At 48.2% G+C, this 16,949-nt stretch overlaps 1 protein-coding gene across 3 annotated transcripts in view; it reads right to left on the bottom strand.

Moving 5' to 3' along the window:
* Window positions 1-2,031: 2,031 nt before the first annotated feature.
* WNT5B (Wnt family member 5B) overlaps window positions 2,032-16,949 on the bottom strand; it is a 67,819-nt gene continuing 52,901 nt past the window's right edge. For all 3 annotated transcript variants that reach the window (XM_041398573.1, XM_041398572.1, XM_041398571.1), the window contains 4 exons: window positions 16,713-16,843; window positions 15,767-16,014; window positions 9,325-9,617; window positions 2,032-2,583 (listed from right to left, as the gene is read on the bottom strand). In XM_041398573.1, the coding sequence (XP_041254507.1) occupies window positions 2,125-2,583; window positions 9,325-9,617; window positions 15,767-16,014; window positions 16,713-16,843 (1,131 nt within the window). In that variant the 3' untranslated portion in view covers window positions 2,032-2,124. The remainder of the gene's footprint in view (window positions 2,584-9,324; window positions 9,618-15,766; window positions 16,015-16,712; window positions 16,844-16,949) is intronic.

Raw genomic sequence — 16,949 nt, 5'->3', positions numbered from 1 at the left:
ACACATTAACAATGCCTGAGGGTGTCATATACAAAGAGCTGACACCTTCAAGCACTGATGCAAGAAGGATGGACAAGAACATGAGGTGAGGGTGGTGGGAGGAAAGGTCTTTTTCAGATGTATCCAAGGCAGAGCAAATTTTATTAGTGGGCTAGAAACAGAGTATCCCAGGAGTGAATAGCTCACACATTTGATCCTATCTTGGGCTCAGTCCAACTCCCACTGAAGTTTAATGGAAGTTGGATCAGGCCACTGCACTCACATTTTTTCCATGCATGGAAAACTATTTCCGTTACTTTGAATTACAATACCACTGGCTTTGGATTTTATATAATAAAGTAAATCTAGACCACTGTTTATATTCCAAAAAACTGCATTCTGGGATGCCAGCAAATATATTGCCTGTTGGATTAAAAAAAAAAATAAAATAAAAACTGGACACATTGGTTTAAAAAAACAACAGCTCCTAATTATTAAGCATAATTTCTCTTCCTTGTGCTTTTCTGGAGTCCTCAAATATTTGAAATATGAAAGGTACATATAAATTGTTCTCTGGTGGTTGAAATGGTGGAATCTGTAAAACTGCAATGTTTTATAAGAAACAGAGGTTTAATACAAAAATAATAATTTTCATGACTGGCTCATTGCTTATTGGCATATTTTAAGCATTTTAAAATTTACAGGGGAAAAAAAACCAACACCCTTGCGGTGTCAGTAACAAAGCGGATGTATATTAGCAAACCCTTATATTTTGGGAATTGGCTTCTCTTGATTGTTCTGACTGCAAATGAACTCTGCAGATGCTGAGAGGTACAGGAAATGTCTTGTGCTAGAAGCAGCATTTGCTCCCTGCTTTATGAATTGGATTGTACTAAAATCCCAATGTGGTAAGACTGATTAGCAGACTTTGGTAATGCCTTCTGCCCTGGCACAGTTTTATTGCCAAGGAAAGACACAGAGAAGACTTTCACAGTGAACACACACCCACACCCTGGGAGCAAACGTTCCTGTGGTTAGCTCATGCCAGGGAAGAGCACGGCCCCTGCCCTCTGAAACACAGAGCAGCACAAGAAAAGAACCTCACCAAAAGAATAAAACAAAACAGACATATACACAAGTAACAGAGGGAAAGAAACGTCTTTGAGGGGCATTTAATGTTAAAGAGAAACTATACAACTGGGCTGGTGGTGAGGAGGATTTAATAGAGCTGAACAAGGTGACCACCTGCAGCCACTTCAGAGAGGAGAACTGGCAGCAGGATGAATGCAGCTATGAGCATGGGTGTGTGTGCAACACTTCTTTCCACTGACAAAATATACTCTGCAAACATTCCTGGCACCAGAAGCTTTCCCCCTCTATTGAAAAATGAAGTATCAGCATGGGATTTAAAGGAAAAGAAAAAAAAAATCCCTTACACACACAGAGCCATGTGGTTTGAGCTGGGCAGATTTCCCTTGGCCCAGGTGGTACAGAAGAGCCAGGTGCTGGCTTCATGGGCACTCCCAGGCTGTGCACTGGTCAGCCACAGGTTGAACCTTCTTTCCTCACAACAGCAGGCTGTGAACTTTCCTCTACCCCACTGTGGTCTGGGGAGCATCCAGGAATGGTTTACAAGACTGTGGATTTTAAGCCATACTCATGTAGCCTTAGCTAACCTTCCCACCAATGTGACAAAGCCCTTTAGAGGGACCAAAATCCCTAATTTCCCAGTGCAGGAATTGAAATCTGAATAACTAGGACTCACCTATGACTGGCTGTAATTTCCAATGTGCAGTAACTGTTGCAAAATGCTGAGACTTACTGATCAGAGGGAAGTAAGAAGTAAGAACCCACTCCTCTTCTTCTCAGTGGCTTTCTTTCTGTCATGAAAGAGCACATGCTGGTGTGCTTTGCCAGCACCTCCTCAGCTTCTTCACCCTGACTGGAGATGCGTGCAAAGACCAAATCCTCGGCAGAACTGAAGGAATGTCAAATTAACTGGCCTGACTGGGGAGGGGGAAATTTCAAAACCAAAATGTCTCTTAAATAAGCTTCTTTAATTATTATAATCTGTTTATTTATACAAATATAAAATATATTTATATAGATTTATATAATATAGATTTGTTGCTTTGGCAGCTCCTTTCATTTACAGACATACTGGTCAACGATCTCTGTGCACTTTTTACACTTGACATAACAGCACCAGTGGAACTTGCAGTGGCAGCGCTCCACCTGCACGCTCTTGAACTGGTCGTAGCCCCGTCCGCAGCACATCAGCTCGCAGCCATCCATGCCCTCCGAGGTCTTGTTGCACAGCCGGCCCTGCGTGCCCAGCGAGCCCGTGGTCTCGTTGCGGAGGCAATAGTCCGGGCTGGGGTCCACGTAGACCAGGTCCTCCTGGGTGGGCATGTTGAAGCGGTTGTTCACCAGCTCCAGCTTGCCCTTGCGGCTGATCCTCATGGCGGCGGCGCTGTCGTACTTCTCCTTCAGCAGGTCGCCCACCTTGCGGAAGTCGGCCAGCTGCAGCCAGCAGGTCTTGAGGCTGCACGAGCCCGACACGCCGTGGCACTTGCAGGCCACGTCTGCCAGCTTGTACACGGCCTGTGGGGAAAGAAATGCAATCAGGCAGAACTGTGTTTATTCCTGCTGCACTGGCAGCTGGCTTAATTACAACGAATTCATCGCGCTCTCAGAACTGCTTTGATTATCCTGCAATTTCTGTTGTTTCGCCCTTCAGAGGAGACAAAGGTCTTCTCCTCCCCCTGTTGCGACTGCTGTGTTCCTGTTCCCTAAGAATTTCTATTTCTGGTCACACCGCCTGCAAACACGACTTCCTCACCCCACCTTCTTTCCCTCTGGCAGATTTCTGGCTTGAGAGCAGGGTCAAGAGCAGGAGAAAAAGAGAAGGAGCCCTCTTTGCGTGGACTCTGGAAATTCCCCACCTCACAGACCTCCACGGCATGCCACGTTTTTCCCATTCAGTGCTGCAGAAAGGGAACACCTGGGATCCAGCCCATTTCCTACTACCCACACCAGGAACCGACGCTATCGTTACAGGGGTACATCTGCATCCTTTGGAAACAAATCCGTGCACCCACACCCTTTCCCATCATCTGCCCCGGGAGGAGCTCGTCCAGGGGCAGTGTGCAGAGAGAGGCAGGCAGGGCTGGTGGTGCACAGACGGACACATCTCCCTGGAAGGCAGCTCGAGGTGCTCCCCAGGGCTGAGCCGGGAGCCCTCGCTGCGTTCCTGCGCCATCTCGTGCCCGGCTCCCTGCACTAGCACGGCTGTCGCCAGGCAGAACAGCCAGGATTTCAACAGCACACGCAAGCTTCCCGTGCTGGCTGTTCCCAGACACTTCCAGCTACGTTTTCAGGAGCCTGCGGGGGCTGCAGGTGCATGACACCACTGGAAATCCAGCATCAAAGTTAGCAAAGAGTCTTGAAAATTCAGAGTATAAAACCCTCCTCAGAGCGAGCACAGGATGCGAAGCTGTTTACTCTCCTCCTCCCCACGCTAGGTGGGAGGAGAGAGAAATACTGAGAAATAAAAAACCAAGGAAACTAGAATGAAATGCAGTTTGGGTTTGTTCTTCCCATTCATTTCAGAGACAGGTACAAAAGTGCAATGCCATGTGAGCTCCTGTCAGCTCTCAGGCACTGACAGAGCTTGCAAAGCAAGAGCTGGGCATTCCCTCACCGCCAGAACTACTCTGTGGTACAGCAGCTTAACCCCCGGGCCCTAGCTCATCATGCTCTCACCATCAGGCTCACATCTGTTCTCCCAAGACCATCCTGCATCCTGCAGTGCTTTTGCCAGATCCTGCATGCCAAGCAGAGATGTTTGGTATCAGCTGCAAAATTACCACCAGCTGTATCTGGCAGGGGAGAGCAAGGAACAGGAGAACAAAACAGGGTGCTCTGAAAGAGATGGTGATGTGTCTTCCAGCCAGGTTTTCTGCTGAAAAAAAGCAGCCAAACACAGAGGTTTCTTTTTTTGCCTCACTCACTGACACAGAAGAAAGCTTCCCAGCTCTCTGCTTTCACGTGCCAAGATGATTAAGGCAATTGAGCATACTGCAAGCAAAACCTTCTGCCTACAACAACGTTCTGGACCAGCAGGGAGAGGTCAGAGTTCTCCTACAACAACTGGTTGCTCCTTGCCTAGCTAATGTCTAGTGCTTTTGACAGCTAGTGAAGATTCAATTTGGCTTAATGGCTAAATCACATGGAGGCCAATCCAGCTCCTGAGAAAGTCAATGGAGTGAGCCCTTAAAACAGAAAAGCTTTAGTTCTGCTCCTCAGAGCTCAATTTACCAAGGCAATCCCTCATAGTGCAATGTAACAGCTACAAGCTGGGAGTTAAGCACTTGTCTTGGATCAAACTACAACTGCAGAGGACCAACCACACTGTTTCTTAAGGATTCCTGCTGTACTATGACCAGACAGGCTACAGCTAAATTTCCTGAGCAGCAGACACTTCCTATATCCTCACTACACTGCCAGCCTGCTTGTTATAAGCCTGTGTTAGCACTTTTTGGTTATGGTTCTGTCAAATCCCAGGCCACTCATGCCTCCCTTGCCCTTGCATGTGTTTTTATAAAGTATTATGATTCTTCCTAATCCTGGGCTTTGTTCCTTTAGAAAAACACTGCAACTCAATCCCCTTCAGTTAATGTCATGGGAATGTGCTCACTCTGACTTGGCTTTAGGCAACTGATGCTCAAAACATCTGGCCCATGTGGGCAGGAGCTGTTCTGGGGAAGGTGAGTGCCACCAGTGATCACAGGTGAGCACGGTGCCACTCAACCCCCCACAGCTCCCACCACCCATGTCCTGTGGGGCCAACCACAGCTTCAGCTGCTGAATGACTCTGCCCCTCTCCCCCTTCACTGCCCAGATGAGGAGAAAGCAGAGGAAATTGGAGAATTCCTCTCTGACTGGGCTTGGGTCAAGGTAGAGAATAACAGACCCCACAAGCAGTTCTGAGGGCAGGACCTGACTGATGGCCATGCCACTTAAACAGGTTGAAAATGCCTCTGATGGAAGGGCTTAAAGCCCCTTCCCATAAGCCCAAGTTCTCTTCCAATTCTCTTTGTGCAGGAATGGGAGCAGGAGGAGAATTAATGGGTAATTCCCCTGTGGTCAATTAACCAGACCCCCTTCCAGGCTGTCCAGGCAGTGGCTGGAGTGACTGATGACTGAGGGCTGCCATGTGCTGACTGGGTAAACAGCGTGGGAGGACTGACTGCCACAGCCTGCCAGACAGAGCCACAGATAAGGGAGGGGGGCAATAAGAGAGGCTAATGGAGACCAGTTGGAAGAAAAGACAGATGGAAGGAAAGAACATATTGAGATAACAGCCAAAGACAAACAAACAGGAGCAATAAAGCCAGAAGCCACCACCACAAGGACTACGATGTGGAGTGAAGGGGTGATGGGGTCAGGACTGCCTGACAGATAAAAGACATCTGATTCCCTCCTGTCCCCCCCAAGCTCCTTCTGAGAGCCACAGAGAGAAGAGACAATCCTCTTTCCTGCCACCAGACCTCCTCAGGATTCAAGGAGAACTTTCTCATTCATAGGAAACTGAGTGAAGGGACATGCCAAAAATCTGCCTATAAATCAGAAAGTATCAGCAAAAACCCTGGCTGTGAAAGCAGGGCAAGGTTGCAGTGGGATGGCAGCTGGTGGTCACTCTGCAGTGCTCACTGCTGGGTCTCCAGCAGTCCTTTCCTCCAGCATAAACTTCTGGGAATGAGGAGTTACATATGCACCTTCCTACTTACAAAACCAGTAACTCAGAAGTTTAGGGATGCAGGACTAGACAGGACCTCCTGGGTTATAAAGTGTGATGTCTTGCTATTGTAAGCACTGCTTCAAGTAACATTTTCCCTAAATGCATAGGATACCCTTTTAAAAGCAATTAGGTTTTCAGCCACCATTATTCTGATTGCCATTCCAACAATAAAATATATTTTTCTGATTTTCAGCCTATATGCATTTACTTTATGCCCATTTGCTATTGTGCCAAATTGGCCTTTTGCTTAAAAAGTACTTTTCCTTCCCTATTATTTCTCCCACGAACACAGACATCAGTCATATCCTCTCTCCACTTTCACTTTACTAGGCTAAATATGGCAAGCTGCTCTAGCACACTTTTTTAAGAAAAGATTCCTATCCCTTGGGTCAGCCCTAACAAGCCTTTTCTAGTCTGAGGTCATTTTACTTGGGAATATGAGAACACACAATACTTTGGGGCCTCATGAGAGCTTAATATATGGCATTAGTATTCCCCCATGTTGTATAAAAAGACTTATGTCTGGGTTGTTGCAGGATATTTACCCCCTTCCAAGCCATATTACATCTGCAGCCATTTGCTGCAGACCAATTCTTTCCTACTCTTTTCCTAATGATGAAGATGTATTTCATGCAAGGCCTCAAATGATGGTCTTGATATTGCTTTACTGAGTGTCGTTAGCTGCTGTACAAAATTCAGATTCTCCTCTGTGGTCATAATAAAAGGTCTGCCACCTTTGCATCAACAGCAAAGTTCATCAGCCCATTCCTAGCAGTTGTGTTGAGGCTCAGAAACAAAAATCCTAAGGGCAAGTCCTTGATGAGCTCTGCTAATCAAGCTCCACTAAAATCAAGCTACATTGTTTCACACAACTTACTGACATCTTTCCTTGAACCAGTCTTTTGTCCATCTCACAGCTACTGCAAATTTCCTTACATTTTCCAGTTTTACCAAGAATTTCCCATGGAGGAAATACCTCAAATGTTTCACAGAAGTTCACATAAGTGTAATCTATCACATCTAGTCTGCTTTTAGAAAATCAGTAATGTTCTAAATGATTGTGTGACCAAGCTTTAAAAAAGTCTTCTCAAATTATTTCCTATTTTCCTCTGAGAGATCCAGTGTCCCCCACCCCAACTCGAAGCCCCAGGCAAAGCACTGACTCACATTGGGTACCAAAACTTCTCTGCATTTAGGCTCAGCCCCATCCTCACTGGCTGTCTCCTTTCTTCCAATCTCCTCCAGTGTGAAAAGCTTAGAAAACTTTTGCTGTTTATTTTATTAGCCTTTTCAAGGTCTGACTCAGCGTGATTTTTACTGTTCTCACCTCCTCTTTACACTTCTTGACCTCTAAGACAGAGCTTTCCATTATTTATTTGCTATCTTTTTTTTTTCCCCTCCATTCTTAGAAGGCTCTTGATCTAGTCCTAACAGTTTCTCTGTAGCAGTTATTCATTCAGTGAGGTCTGGATATTCTTCCTACAACCTTTTTTCTCTTGTTGGCATGCAGAGTTGTAATGGCTTTAGCATCTTGGACTTGAAAAAGTTCCAGACCTCCTCCACATGCAGTTCCTCAGCTGAGCTTATTAACCAGCTCCCTTAGTTTAGAATAATTTTTTGGGGGTTTGTTTGTTTGTTTTTAACCATGAGCTTAATTACACACTGGTTTATACTTCCCTTTAATTTAATCTAATCTAAAATGACTTGTGTTCATTTAATCTATGTTACTGCAGCTCACCTGGCATCTCAGCCTAGGGGCCATACTCTGTCTCTGGACCCCTCAAGGCTGTTGGAGTCTCATGTTCACTCCTTGCTTCAGGCAGGGTATTTATCTGCAGTGCAAGTTCATGCTCCAGACACATAGGATGTCCAAAGCAAGTAACTCAGAAAAGAATGTCACATTCAGGCTAATACCCCACCACACACCCCCCACATTTCCTAAGCAAATGCAAAGCCTCTGCCCATCCAAGCCAAAAAAAAACCCAATCCCAAACCAAAACTCAGCTTTCAAGTCTGGTTTTTCACCCATTGCAAATTTACCCCAATTTAGTTTTGCTAAAGAACCATGAAGTACTTGCAATGCTTCAACCTAACACACTGATTTCACAACCAAAAAAAATGGAACAAATCATCTTTGGTGTCAAAATGAAGCTGAAATTACATGCAGAAAAGACAGACATCCAAGGGAAAGGGAAAGATAATTCAGTAACAATTAGAAGTAAGAAAGGGCAGAAGACTGATAAGGAAACTAAGGATACTAGTTAGGAATGTGCAAAAGAGCAAGACTAAGTACACTTAATGGGATTTTTTAACAAAAATTAGAAATAAAATTAACCTTTGAAAAGCTTACTTCTAGGGAAGAATGATAAAAATTTAAAACACCCTGGGGAAAATGCACAAGTGTTCAAGTTAGTATTCCTGTTCTACTTTTGGAAAGAGGCAGGATTACACAGCTGCACTGCATATGAGTGATGCTACACCTTCCAGGCTATTAATCACAGACAGAGGAATTGTGTGAAAAGCAAAAGTGCATACACTGAATGCATGCAAAAGGGGTATGGGAAAATTGGAAAGGGTACACTAAAGTGACAGGAAAATTATTTGATGGCTGATGAGAACCTCTGAAAGGAAGAGTGTCTTCAGTGCTCAATCTAGTTTGTCAAGAAAGAATGGTGAATAAATTACAGTAGATAAATACTTGTATGCCAAGGAAATTCTGATTATCCAGAGGGTTTTGGATTTAGCTGTAAGAGTCAGAAAAAGAACTGACTGGAAGTGGGTGTCAGATAAATTCAAATGATAGTTAGGTTCAGAGTTGAAACAGTCATTAATGCTGGTATCATACTACAAAGGGAAGTGATGGATCCTCCATCCCTGGGGGTTCTCAGACCAAAAGTGTGAATCTCTTCAGAAAATGTCTGCCACCTAAATGCAAACTATTTATTGTTCCCAGTGCCAAGGTAACTGAACAAGGCCTGAGTTTCAGAGATAGCCAGGCCCCTGACCTTACATTCCCAAAAATCTAAATGATGGTAGTAGAAAACAATGCACTACATTTCTACATTGAGTAGAAAACAAACTCTACATGCCAGCAGGTTCCCCTGACCTTACATTCCCAAAAATCTAAATGATGGTAGTAGAAAACAACTCTACATGCCAGAAGGCTCTTCTTTTCACCACCAACCTGTTACTCTCAGAGCTCTGGGAAGCTAATTTCTTAGATACAAACCTTAAAAATGGGCCGTAACAGCACCTAGTTTATTTGGAAAGGGTTTAAATGTCTGCACATGTGTGCCATACAGTATCTCAACAGACCCCAAAATTCACTGGCTTTAGCTGGCAACGGAAGCCCGACATTAAAACTGGAATACTGTCAACACTGACTGCAATATTCACAAAAATGCAGAAAACACGACTGTATGCTTTTCCTGGTGCACCACTGGATTATCCCCCATCAATCCTCCAAGGAAACTGCCATCCAGCTACTCCCACCCTTCTGACTCTCCCTCTGAGAAAAAGCAAAGAGCCAGCACTGCTCTTACCCTGCGGCCGGCCTCGTTGTTCTGCAGGTTCATCAGCATGCGAGCCTGCTCCTCCGAACCTCGCACGTAGTTCTTCTCCCTCTCCTTGGCGTCCACGAACTCCTTGGCGAAGCGGTAGCCGTACTCCACGTTGTCGCCGCAGCCGCCCCACAGCCAGTCCCGGGGCAGGTCCTTGGGCCGGGCGGTGCGGCTGCAGCCGCAGCTGGACAGCTCGCCCTCGCGGCACGCGCGGCTGATGGCGTTCACCACGCCGGCCGCGCTCACCGCGTAGGTGAAGGCGGTCTCTCGGCTACCTGCGAGAGAGGGGTGAGGGGAGAGCAAATTAACGCTGCACACGGCCAGGAGCACGCAAACGGGCTCCATGGGGCGCGCTGAGAAGGTGCACAGAATTCACTGGAGATAAAGGATGCGATGGTCAAGGGCAAGGGTTCCATCATGTTCTGGATAGCAGCTCCTGAAGCAGGGACTGCTCATCCTCTTTCCCCTTCATTTTTATCCTCTCTTTATAAAATTGAAAATTATCACATTAGTAATGGAAAACAAAGTGAAAGAAAATCCAAATAAATCTTCCCTAGTTTCTCCTGAAACGCCTGCCCCAGTCCCGCTTGCTCCTGATCCCCAGCATCCCGAACCGAGTGAGCTGAGGGGAGCAAACCACCTGCAGCAAGCGCACAGCTGCCCCCACACTGTGGGTCTCCCTAGCTCCCCACATCTCCCCCAGTTCCCCTCTGGCTCTGGCAGGACTGGCTACCCTGTCAGAGCTCCATCCCTAGACCCTAATACTTCACCCCTTTTACCTCCAGAAAAATCTGTAAGTTGTCCCCTAGATTCCTCATCTCACCCAGAGTCACAGAATGGAGGGTACAAAGCCACATGGCTTTGCCTTCATTTTGTGGTTCTTCTCCCCATAATTCCTTTCTCCCCTGCTCCCTTCCCCCTCACCTCGAGTCACAAGATAGTGGGCACCACATGGCTTGGGCCCCATCTTGTGGTCCTCCTTCTACTCTCCATGATCCCTTTCTCCCTTGTTCCCTTCCCCTGTCACCAAACCCTCAATTGTGCTCTAGCTTATCCTTTCATTCTAACCTGGAGGAAGCTCTCAACCAGCAGGAGGGTTGCCCACTTGCTGAAAATACAGCTGCTGACTTAGCCACTGCATTTGCCAATAACCATTAAGAACAAGTAACGAGGTTGGGTCTGTGCAAAAGGAGTACTCTGCTTAAGCCAGTTACTGCTCTGGAATGCCTTTCATTTAATTGGGACATGCAGTCTTTGTGGGCTCCTCTTCATTGGACTTACTTTAGTTTACGTAATGTCAGCTGAAAATTACTTGTAGACAAAGTGAAGGAAACTCATTTTTACACTGCAACATCAAGGCAGGGGCTCTTCCACTGCCTGCAGAACCACAGTGCTGGAACAAGTAAAACTCCCATGTAGACCATAATAAATGAAAATGCTTTTCCATTAGCAGGTTTACTAGGGACTGCCCTGCTTGGTATGCATGCCCTACGAAGCCAAGCAGCTGGATCAGTTCTCCAGCTCAGTATTCCTGGCAGGGATTCAGCCCCAGTTTGACCGGGGCACCAGCACAGCCAGAGCACTGCATGAGGCCAAGCACCGCGAGTGCTGAGTGTCTGCAGAGAGGGAGAGGGACAAGGAGGCAATCCACACCTGCACTCTCACCACATGGCTAATAAATAGCTGAACCAACACCTTCAGAGCCATTGTGCCCATCACCAAACTTGCAGGTGATAAAGAGAACAACTGCCAAAGCTTCATTAGAATAAGCAATCTAATTGTGAAGTAGCTACTTACACCAAACCCCAGCAAGATGCTCTCAAGCAAATTTTGATGACTTCAAAGGGCAGATCCTCAAAGCGTAGCTTATCACCAGCTCAGGAGGCTCTCGGTGCCAGCTCCCTCAGCAGGGCTGAGCTGACGCATTTGGTGTGCTCTTGTTCCAATTTGCACGTGCTGACAATCCCTAATTAATAGCAGCTTATCACCAGCTTAGTGGTAATGACCCAAGACAAAGGCAAGGCTGTAAATGGCATCCACCTCGCAGAAAAACTTTGGATTTTTTACCACACCTAAATGAGAGATGAATACTAAGGGTTTCTGCTTTGGAACACAGCTGATAAAATGCTACAGGACACATAACACAGAAGGGAGGTCTTTACTCGCAGGTCATTAGAAGAGAACTATTGTCAGCAAACCTCCCTGGTCCAAGAGATACAGAGGAGTGACTCCTAGTTAGGCAGCTCAGATGAGACTGGCCTGTAAGGGAGTCAGGGTAATTCTTCAGTACTAAAATCAAGCTTTTACTCATCTGGTTTGTTTTCCATGTTATGGGTCTTTTAAGGTAACAGTCCAATGTACAGTTTTGCCTCTACCTGTATGGAGAAAGCTCTGAGGACACACCAGTCATCCTTCTGAAGGAGAGCACTTCACTGTCTATAGAGATTAAAATACATGCACGGGAAAGGACCTCACACTGTGACAGCTCGTGCAACAGAGACTGCATGACTCCAGGTGCTTAGCATCCTTACAGCCTGACTGAGATCCCTAAAAAGACACTGGGATTTACACTTTTCCTATCCACATTTTAATCGCCTCCACCTGTCAGATGTAGCAGCACAAATCAGTGTGCAGCTCCAGCATCTGCACGAGTTGTTCAGGCTGCTGAGGATAGTGGTGGGACAAGAGGCTGGAACAAGTCACAGCAGGGTGGCGTTCCCCACCTTGCTGCCCACAAAAATACTTGAAAAAGTACTTGGGTTTTCCCTTGTCCTCTCAAAGTTCAGCCCAGTTCCGCACCTCCTTGCTGCCGTCTCCAAGAACTGGGGTGTTATTCCCGAATTGGTTCTGGCCTCTCCCACATGGCTGCGGGCCCCGGGAGCTGTGCCCGGCAGCGGGGAGCTCGGCGGAGCTCTGCTGCCCTCCTGTGCCCGCCCGCCGGGAGCCCCCGGGGCACTGCCGGGGATGCGGCCGCTCCCGGGGCACTGCCGGGAATGCGGCTCCCGGGGCTCCGCCGGGGATGCGGCTCCGGCAGCACCCAGGCAGGGCTCGGCTCCCAGGGTTCGCCTCTGGAGCTGCTGGAGAAGGAAAGGGAGAAGAACGCTCCCCGTCGGGGACACAAATGTGTGACCCTTTTTTTAATAAAAACGTTTTCGTTTCGACTCATTGTTTTTAAAAGCATTACCCCAAAGTTTGCAGATCTCGAAGGAAAACAAGGGGGAAAAATTCTCTTTGTTCTCTGCTTTTATGACTGCCTTTTTTTTTCTTCCCTTTTAGCATTTGAAAGGGCAGAAGAGATAAGATCTTTGGCTCCAGAAATGACTGGACTAACCTGGAAACCCCAGCCTTGCATTTAGGATTCCTCTGGAGGAGATATGTTCTCTCCTCCCCTGAGGAAATTCTAACATGACCTTTTGGGGTGCTCTGTCCTCTCCCCCTCATAAAAGCAGCAGTAAGGAATGTGTCTGTATATACTGTATAGAGCTATATATACACACACGTGTAGTCTAAAATATGCATTGACAGAACAAGAAGCAACTTTGGAAGAATACTTTTTTACATCATTATATATTGCTACTGAATAAACGACATTTAAAAGCTGAGAGCAAGTCTCATAACAACACACACACTAGGAGAAAACAATGTTCCAAAGCAGCCTACCTCAGTGCTACGGGTGCCCCTCCAAAAGCTTTGTATCACTGGACTGCCTCACTCTCATGAAAAGCACAAAATGAAGGTGTAATGATTAAACACAGACCGACCAGCTCTCCTGTTCCTGAGCAGAGTCAAGTTCTGTGAAGGGGAAAGGAAACTGATCTTCCAGGTTTCTGAGTGAACACTCCCACACGGATCTCCCAGGCTTTGGCCAAGTCAGGTTCTCCTCCCCTCTCACAATCCAGTGCAGCTCCAGAAATCACATAATATATGCCATGCTCACATCGGTGGGTGGGCAGCAAGGTCTGTTGGCACACTATGCACCTTCTGGGTCCTTCTTATCTCCCTTCCTCTCTCTCTCCACAACAATCTGGAATGTCTGTGCACTCCTGCAGATATTCTGGTCTCCAGACCTTTCTCGTGCCATTGGCACAGAGTACAGAAAAAGGGCTGTGGTCCAGATTTGGGGCTCAAAGGTTGAAAACAGGAGACAGACACACATGTAGTGTAGTATGAACCCAGGGAAGAATGACTTTATATCTGGCATAACCTAAGAGATAACCTAAGGCTTTGTCTTCTTCCCCAGTCTGGAAAATATATTTGCTGCAATGATAAGCAATGACTCATTACAGTGTAGGAAAATGTAAAAGCGGAAGGTGAAGCTATAAAAAAGAGGAGAGGCAGCATCTCCCTCCACAGCAGCTTATCACTGACACAGATAACAGCCATGAATCACCAAAAATCCTGGAACACCCCAGGACACCTTTAGCGACATTCTTCTTTTGTGCCATCTGGTGCTGGAGCATAAACATCTGAATGTGCTCTAACTGACCAGAGAATGGTTCCAAAACTCTGCTGGGATAGGTTTGCAAAGAGTGGGCAACTGCATGCAGCCACCTCAGACACTGCCATCAGCAGATTCCTGCCACAGATACAACAGCACTCAAAAAATGCATGCACACACAAACCAAATGGCAGGAGCAGGACTAGTGGCCATACCCATCACACACCTACAACACCTCTGCCTTCACCAAAACACAAAGAAATCTATTCCCAATCTTAACTCATAGGATCAAATTCATTTTAGTGAGGAGAAATCCTCCCACTTCCACTATCCACTCTAGTTCCTTCTTCCTCTATGCATTCTGATTCTTCCAGAATTTTTCATCCTTCAGCTCTGATCTTTGCTCTCTTCTGCTCCACCCTTACTTCTCTTCTCCACGTGTGGACCCTCTCACTGCAATAACCCAGAGTTGCAGGAAGCTACTAGAGAATGAGGATTGCTCCAGAAGGGGAGATTCCTATTTTATTGCATCCTTGTGCAGTCACAAGTATTTATTTGGGGATTTGAAATTTACACCATTATTTAGGAGAAGTTACACATGAAGGAGTGACATCAAAAAGGAGAGCTGGAGGTATATTTTCTGTCCTTTAGTGGATGAAATTTCAGTTTTCATCCCCCAAAGCACAAGTTTTAACAATCTGGGATAGCATGCAGCCCCATCTGGCCACCACCCTTGCTATCAGAAAGTGAGAGATCAAGGATGCACAGATGCCTTGGATGTGTGTCAGGAACTGGAAGTATTTCCAGGAAACAGCATTTCCCAGGGGAACACCCCAGAGAAGAAGTGTTGGGGTATGAGCTGGGCACAAAGAGAGGAATTAGAATAGCTCTGGTGTGCTGAATTAGGAATTCTGCAAGATTGAGTAACACGTGCAGAAATATCCCTAGAATTCTCTAGGGTGACACATGAATTTCAGGATCAAACAGAAGAGATCACAGGACTTTGTGCCCTATCTCTCAAACGCCCCAGAGGTATTAAAGATGCATTGTCTCTCTGTGTCCTGCTGCTTATGCAGTTTTTTTGAGAGTGAAGCCAAAACCAATGTGAGCAACACTGGGGGTACAGGAGCTGAAGGTCTTTTTCCATCCCTCGAGTTCACAACCGAGAAATAGTTCTGATTCTTCTGTGTAAATGATTGGCTTTGTGGGTGGGAAACAAAACCTTCAGAAAGGGGTTGTGGAGAGTGAGGAGTGTGTGTGTGTGTGTGTGGCTGTTTTAACACCTTTTCTTTATTGGCCTGGCTGTCGGACATATCAAACCGAGCCCGGATTTCTCAGTTTCTTGCCATCAGATGACTGCATTTCAAAAGGAGCTGGGACAATGTAGCTAGGTCACACCTCAATTCAAGTGCAGCAATGGCCTGTCAATGTGCCTTTTAGGGCCAGCAGGGCAGGAATTATAAAAATCTCTTAGATTTACACAGAAAGTGGCAGTACAGGGAAGTGGGGGAATTTCCATGCCCGGAGACTCCATATTTCCCACATCTCAGGGCTGCATTCCCTGTCCGAGATGTTGGGAATGATAACACGGGGCTATTGTTCCTGCCTCCAGCTTCTTCCCTCATTACCTTTAAAGAACCACACCAAACAGACCACACCAAGCGCTCCCCCCTTCCTGACCTTCCCGTGCTCCCCCCAAAAGAAACCGCGTCCCCCTCGCCCCCCTGCTGCCCCAGCTGGCTCCTGCTGTGGCCGGCGCTCATCGGTGCCACCAGCCAGGCACAGGCAGCTCGCAGGCAGCACTCGGGCAGCCCCTGCACACCAGGGAATGGGAAAAGCTCGTTAAAGGCAGCTTCAGGAGCCGCGCTAATGGGGCTCATCACTCCTGCGTGTGCATTTGAAGCACGGGACAGAGGCACGGAGTGGCCTGCGCCCGGCGCGTCCCTGTGGTGCTGGGTGTACTTCTGTACTTCCAGGTGCTCCTACCTATTTTCATGACCCTCCCAAAGACGGAAGTGTTATCCACCGTGCTGCAGTTCCACCGCCGCTGCCGAAACTGGTACTGGCACTCCTTGATGGCGCTGCGGGCCCCTTCCCCGATGAACACCATGTGCTCCTGGTAGAGCTGGCAGAGCTTGCGCTGCCCGGGGGACAGTCCCGGCAGCTGGCTGCACACCGGCTGGGCGCCGATGATGTACATCTCAGGCCTCTGGATGGGGTTCATGGCCAAAGACCTACGATGAGAAAAACATCCCAGGGAGTGTGGAGAGAGAGGCCCCCTCCGCGAAGCGCCCGACACCTCTCCCCACCAGCCCAGCCCAGCCCAGCTCCGGGAGCCCGGGCGCATTTCTCATGTCAGCTGCCTCCCTCCACAGCTCTGCCAGATGCGAGGCTTTTCCAGGGCTCTAGCGGGAGTAACACTGTTCGTCTGTAACCCGAGTTTAAACACAGAGGACACCCGGGATGGGGAGGGGGCAGAGAGAAAGCTCAGCACTTTCCCTGCAGAAGAAAGCCAGCAGCTATTTTACACAGCGCCAGCGAGCGATGCCTGCCTTGGAGCCAGGCTATTTTCCGCTCTTCGGGGGAAGGGGCTCCGCGGCTGCTCCCAGGGCTTTTGGCAGCGGGTAGGAAACCTTACCCATCCACTCCCTACGCATTCCCTACATCCTAAAGCCCGGACGGCATTTCAGCGAGCCCGTACAAAAGGAGCCCAGAAATGCCTGGAGGAGAGGGGCTGCGTCCCACCACTCCCGAAACTGGGCAGAGACAGCGGGAGGGGGGAAAACCCGGAGAGAAGCGAGCTGCTGCGAAAGAAGCCCGGGAGGCAGGGAAGTTCCCGCGGAGGGCGCAGGGCAGGAGCTGCCGCACGGCTCGGACGGTCCCGGTCCCCGGCCCGCGGCGGACAAAGGCGCCGCCGGCTCCCCTCACTTACCACCAGGAGTTGGCGTCGGCCACCGGCGAGGTGCAGCTGCAGAGGAGCGCGGCGGCGAGGGCCAGCCTCGGCCCGGTCATGGTGGGCTGCGGGGGCAGCCCCCGCGGAGCCGGCCGCCGGGACGGGGCGCCCTGCGGAGAAGTGCCGAGGAGAAGCCCTGGAGCGGGGCCTGCGTGCGGCGGGGGCGCGGCGAGCTCAGCCCGGCTGCCGCCCCCTCCCACCCCGCAGGACCCTCCC

This window comes from Onychostruthus taczanowskii, unplaced genomic scaffold (assembly GCF_017590055.1).
Source record: "Onychostruthus taczanowskii isolate IOZ18803 unplaced genomic scaffold, ASM1759005v1 scaffold15, whole genome shotgun sequence".
Lineage (NCBI taxonomy): Eukaryota > Metazoa > Chordata > Aves > Passeriformes > Passeridae > Onychostruthus > Onychostruthus taczanowskii.
This window is presented reverse-complemented; position numbering and strand designations above follow the sequence as displayed.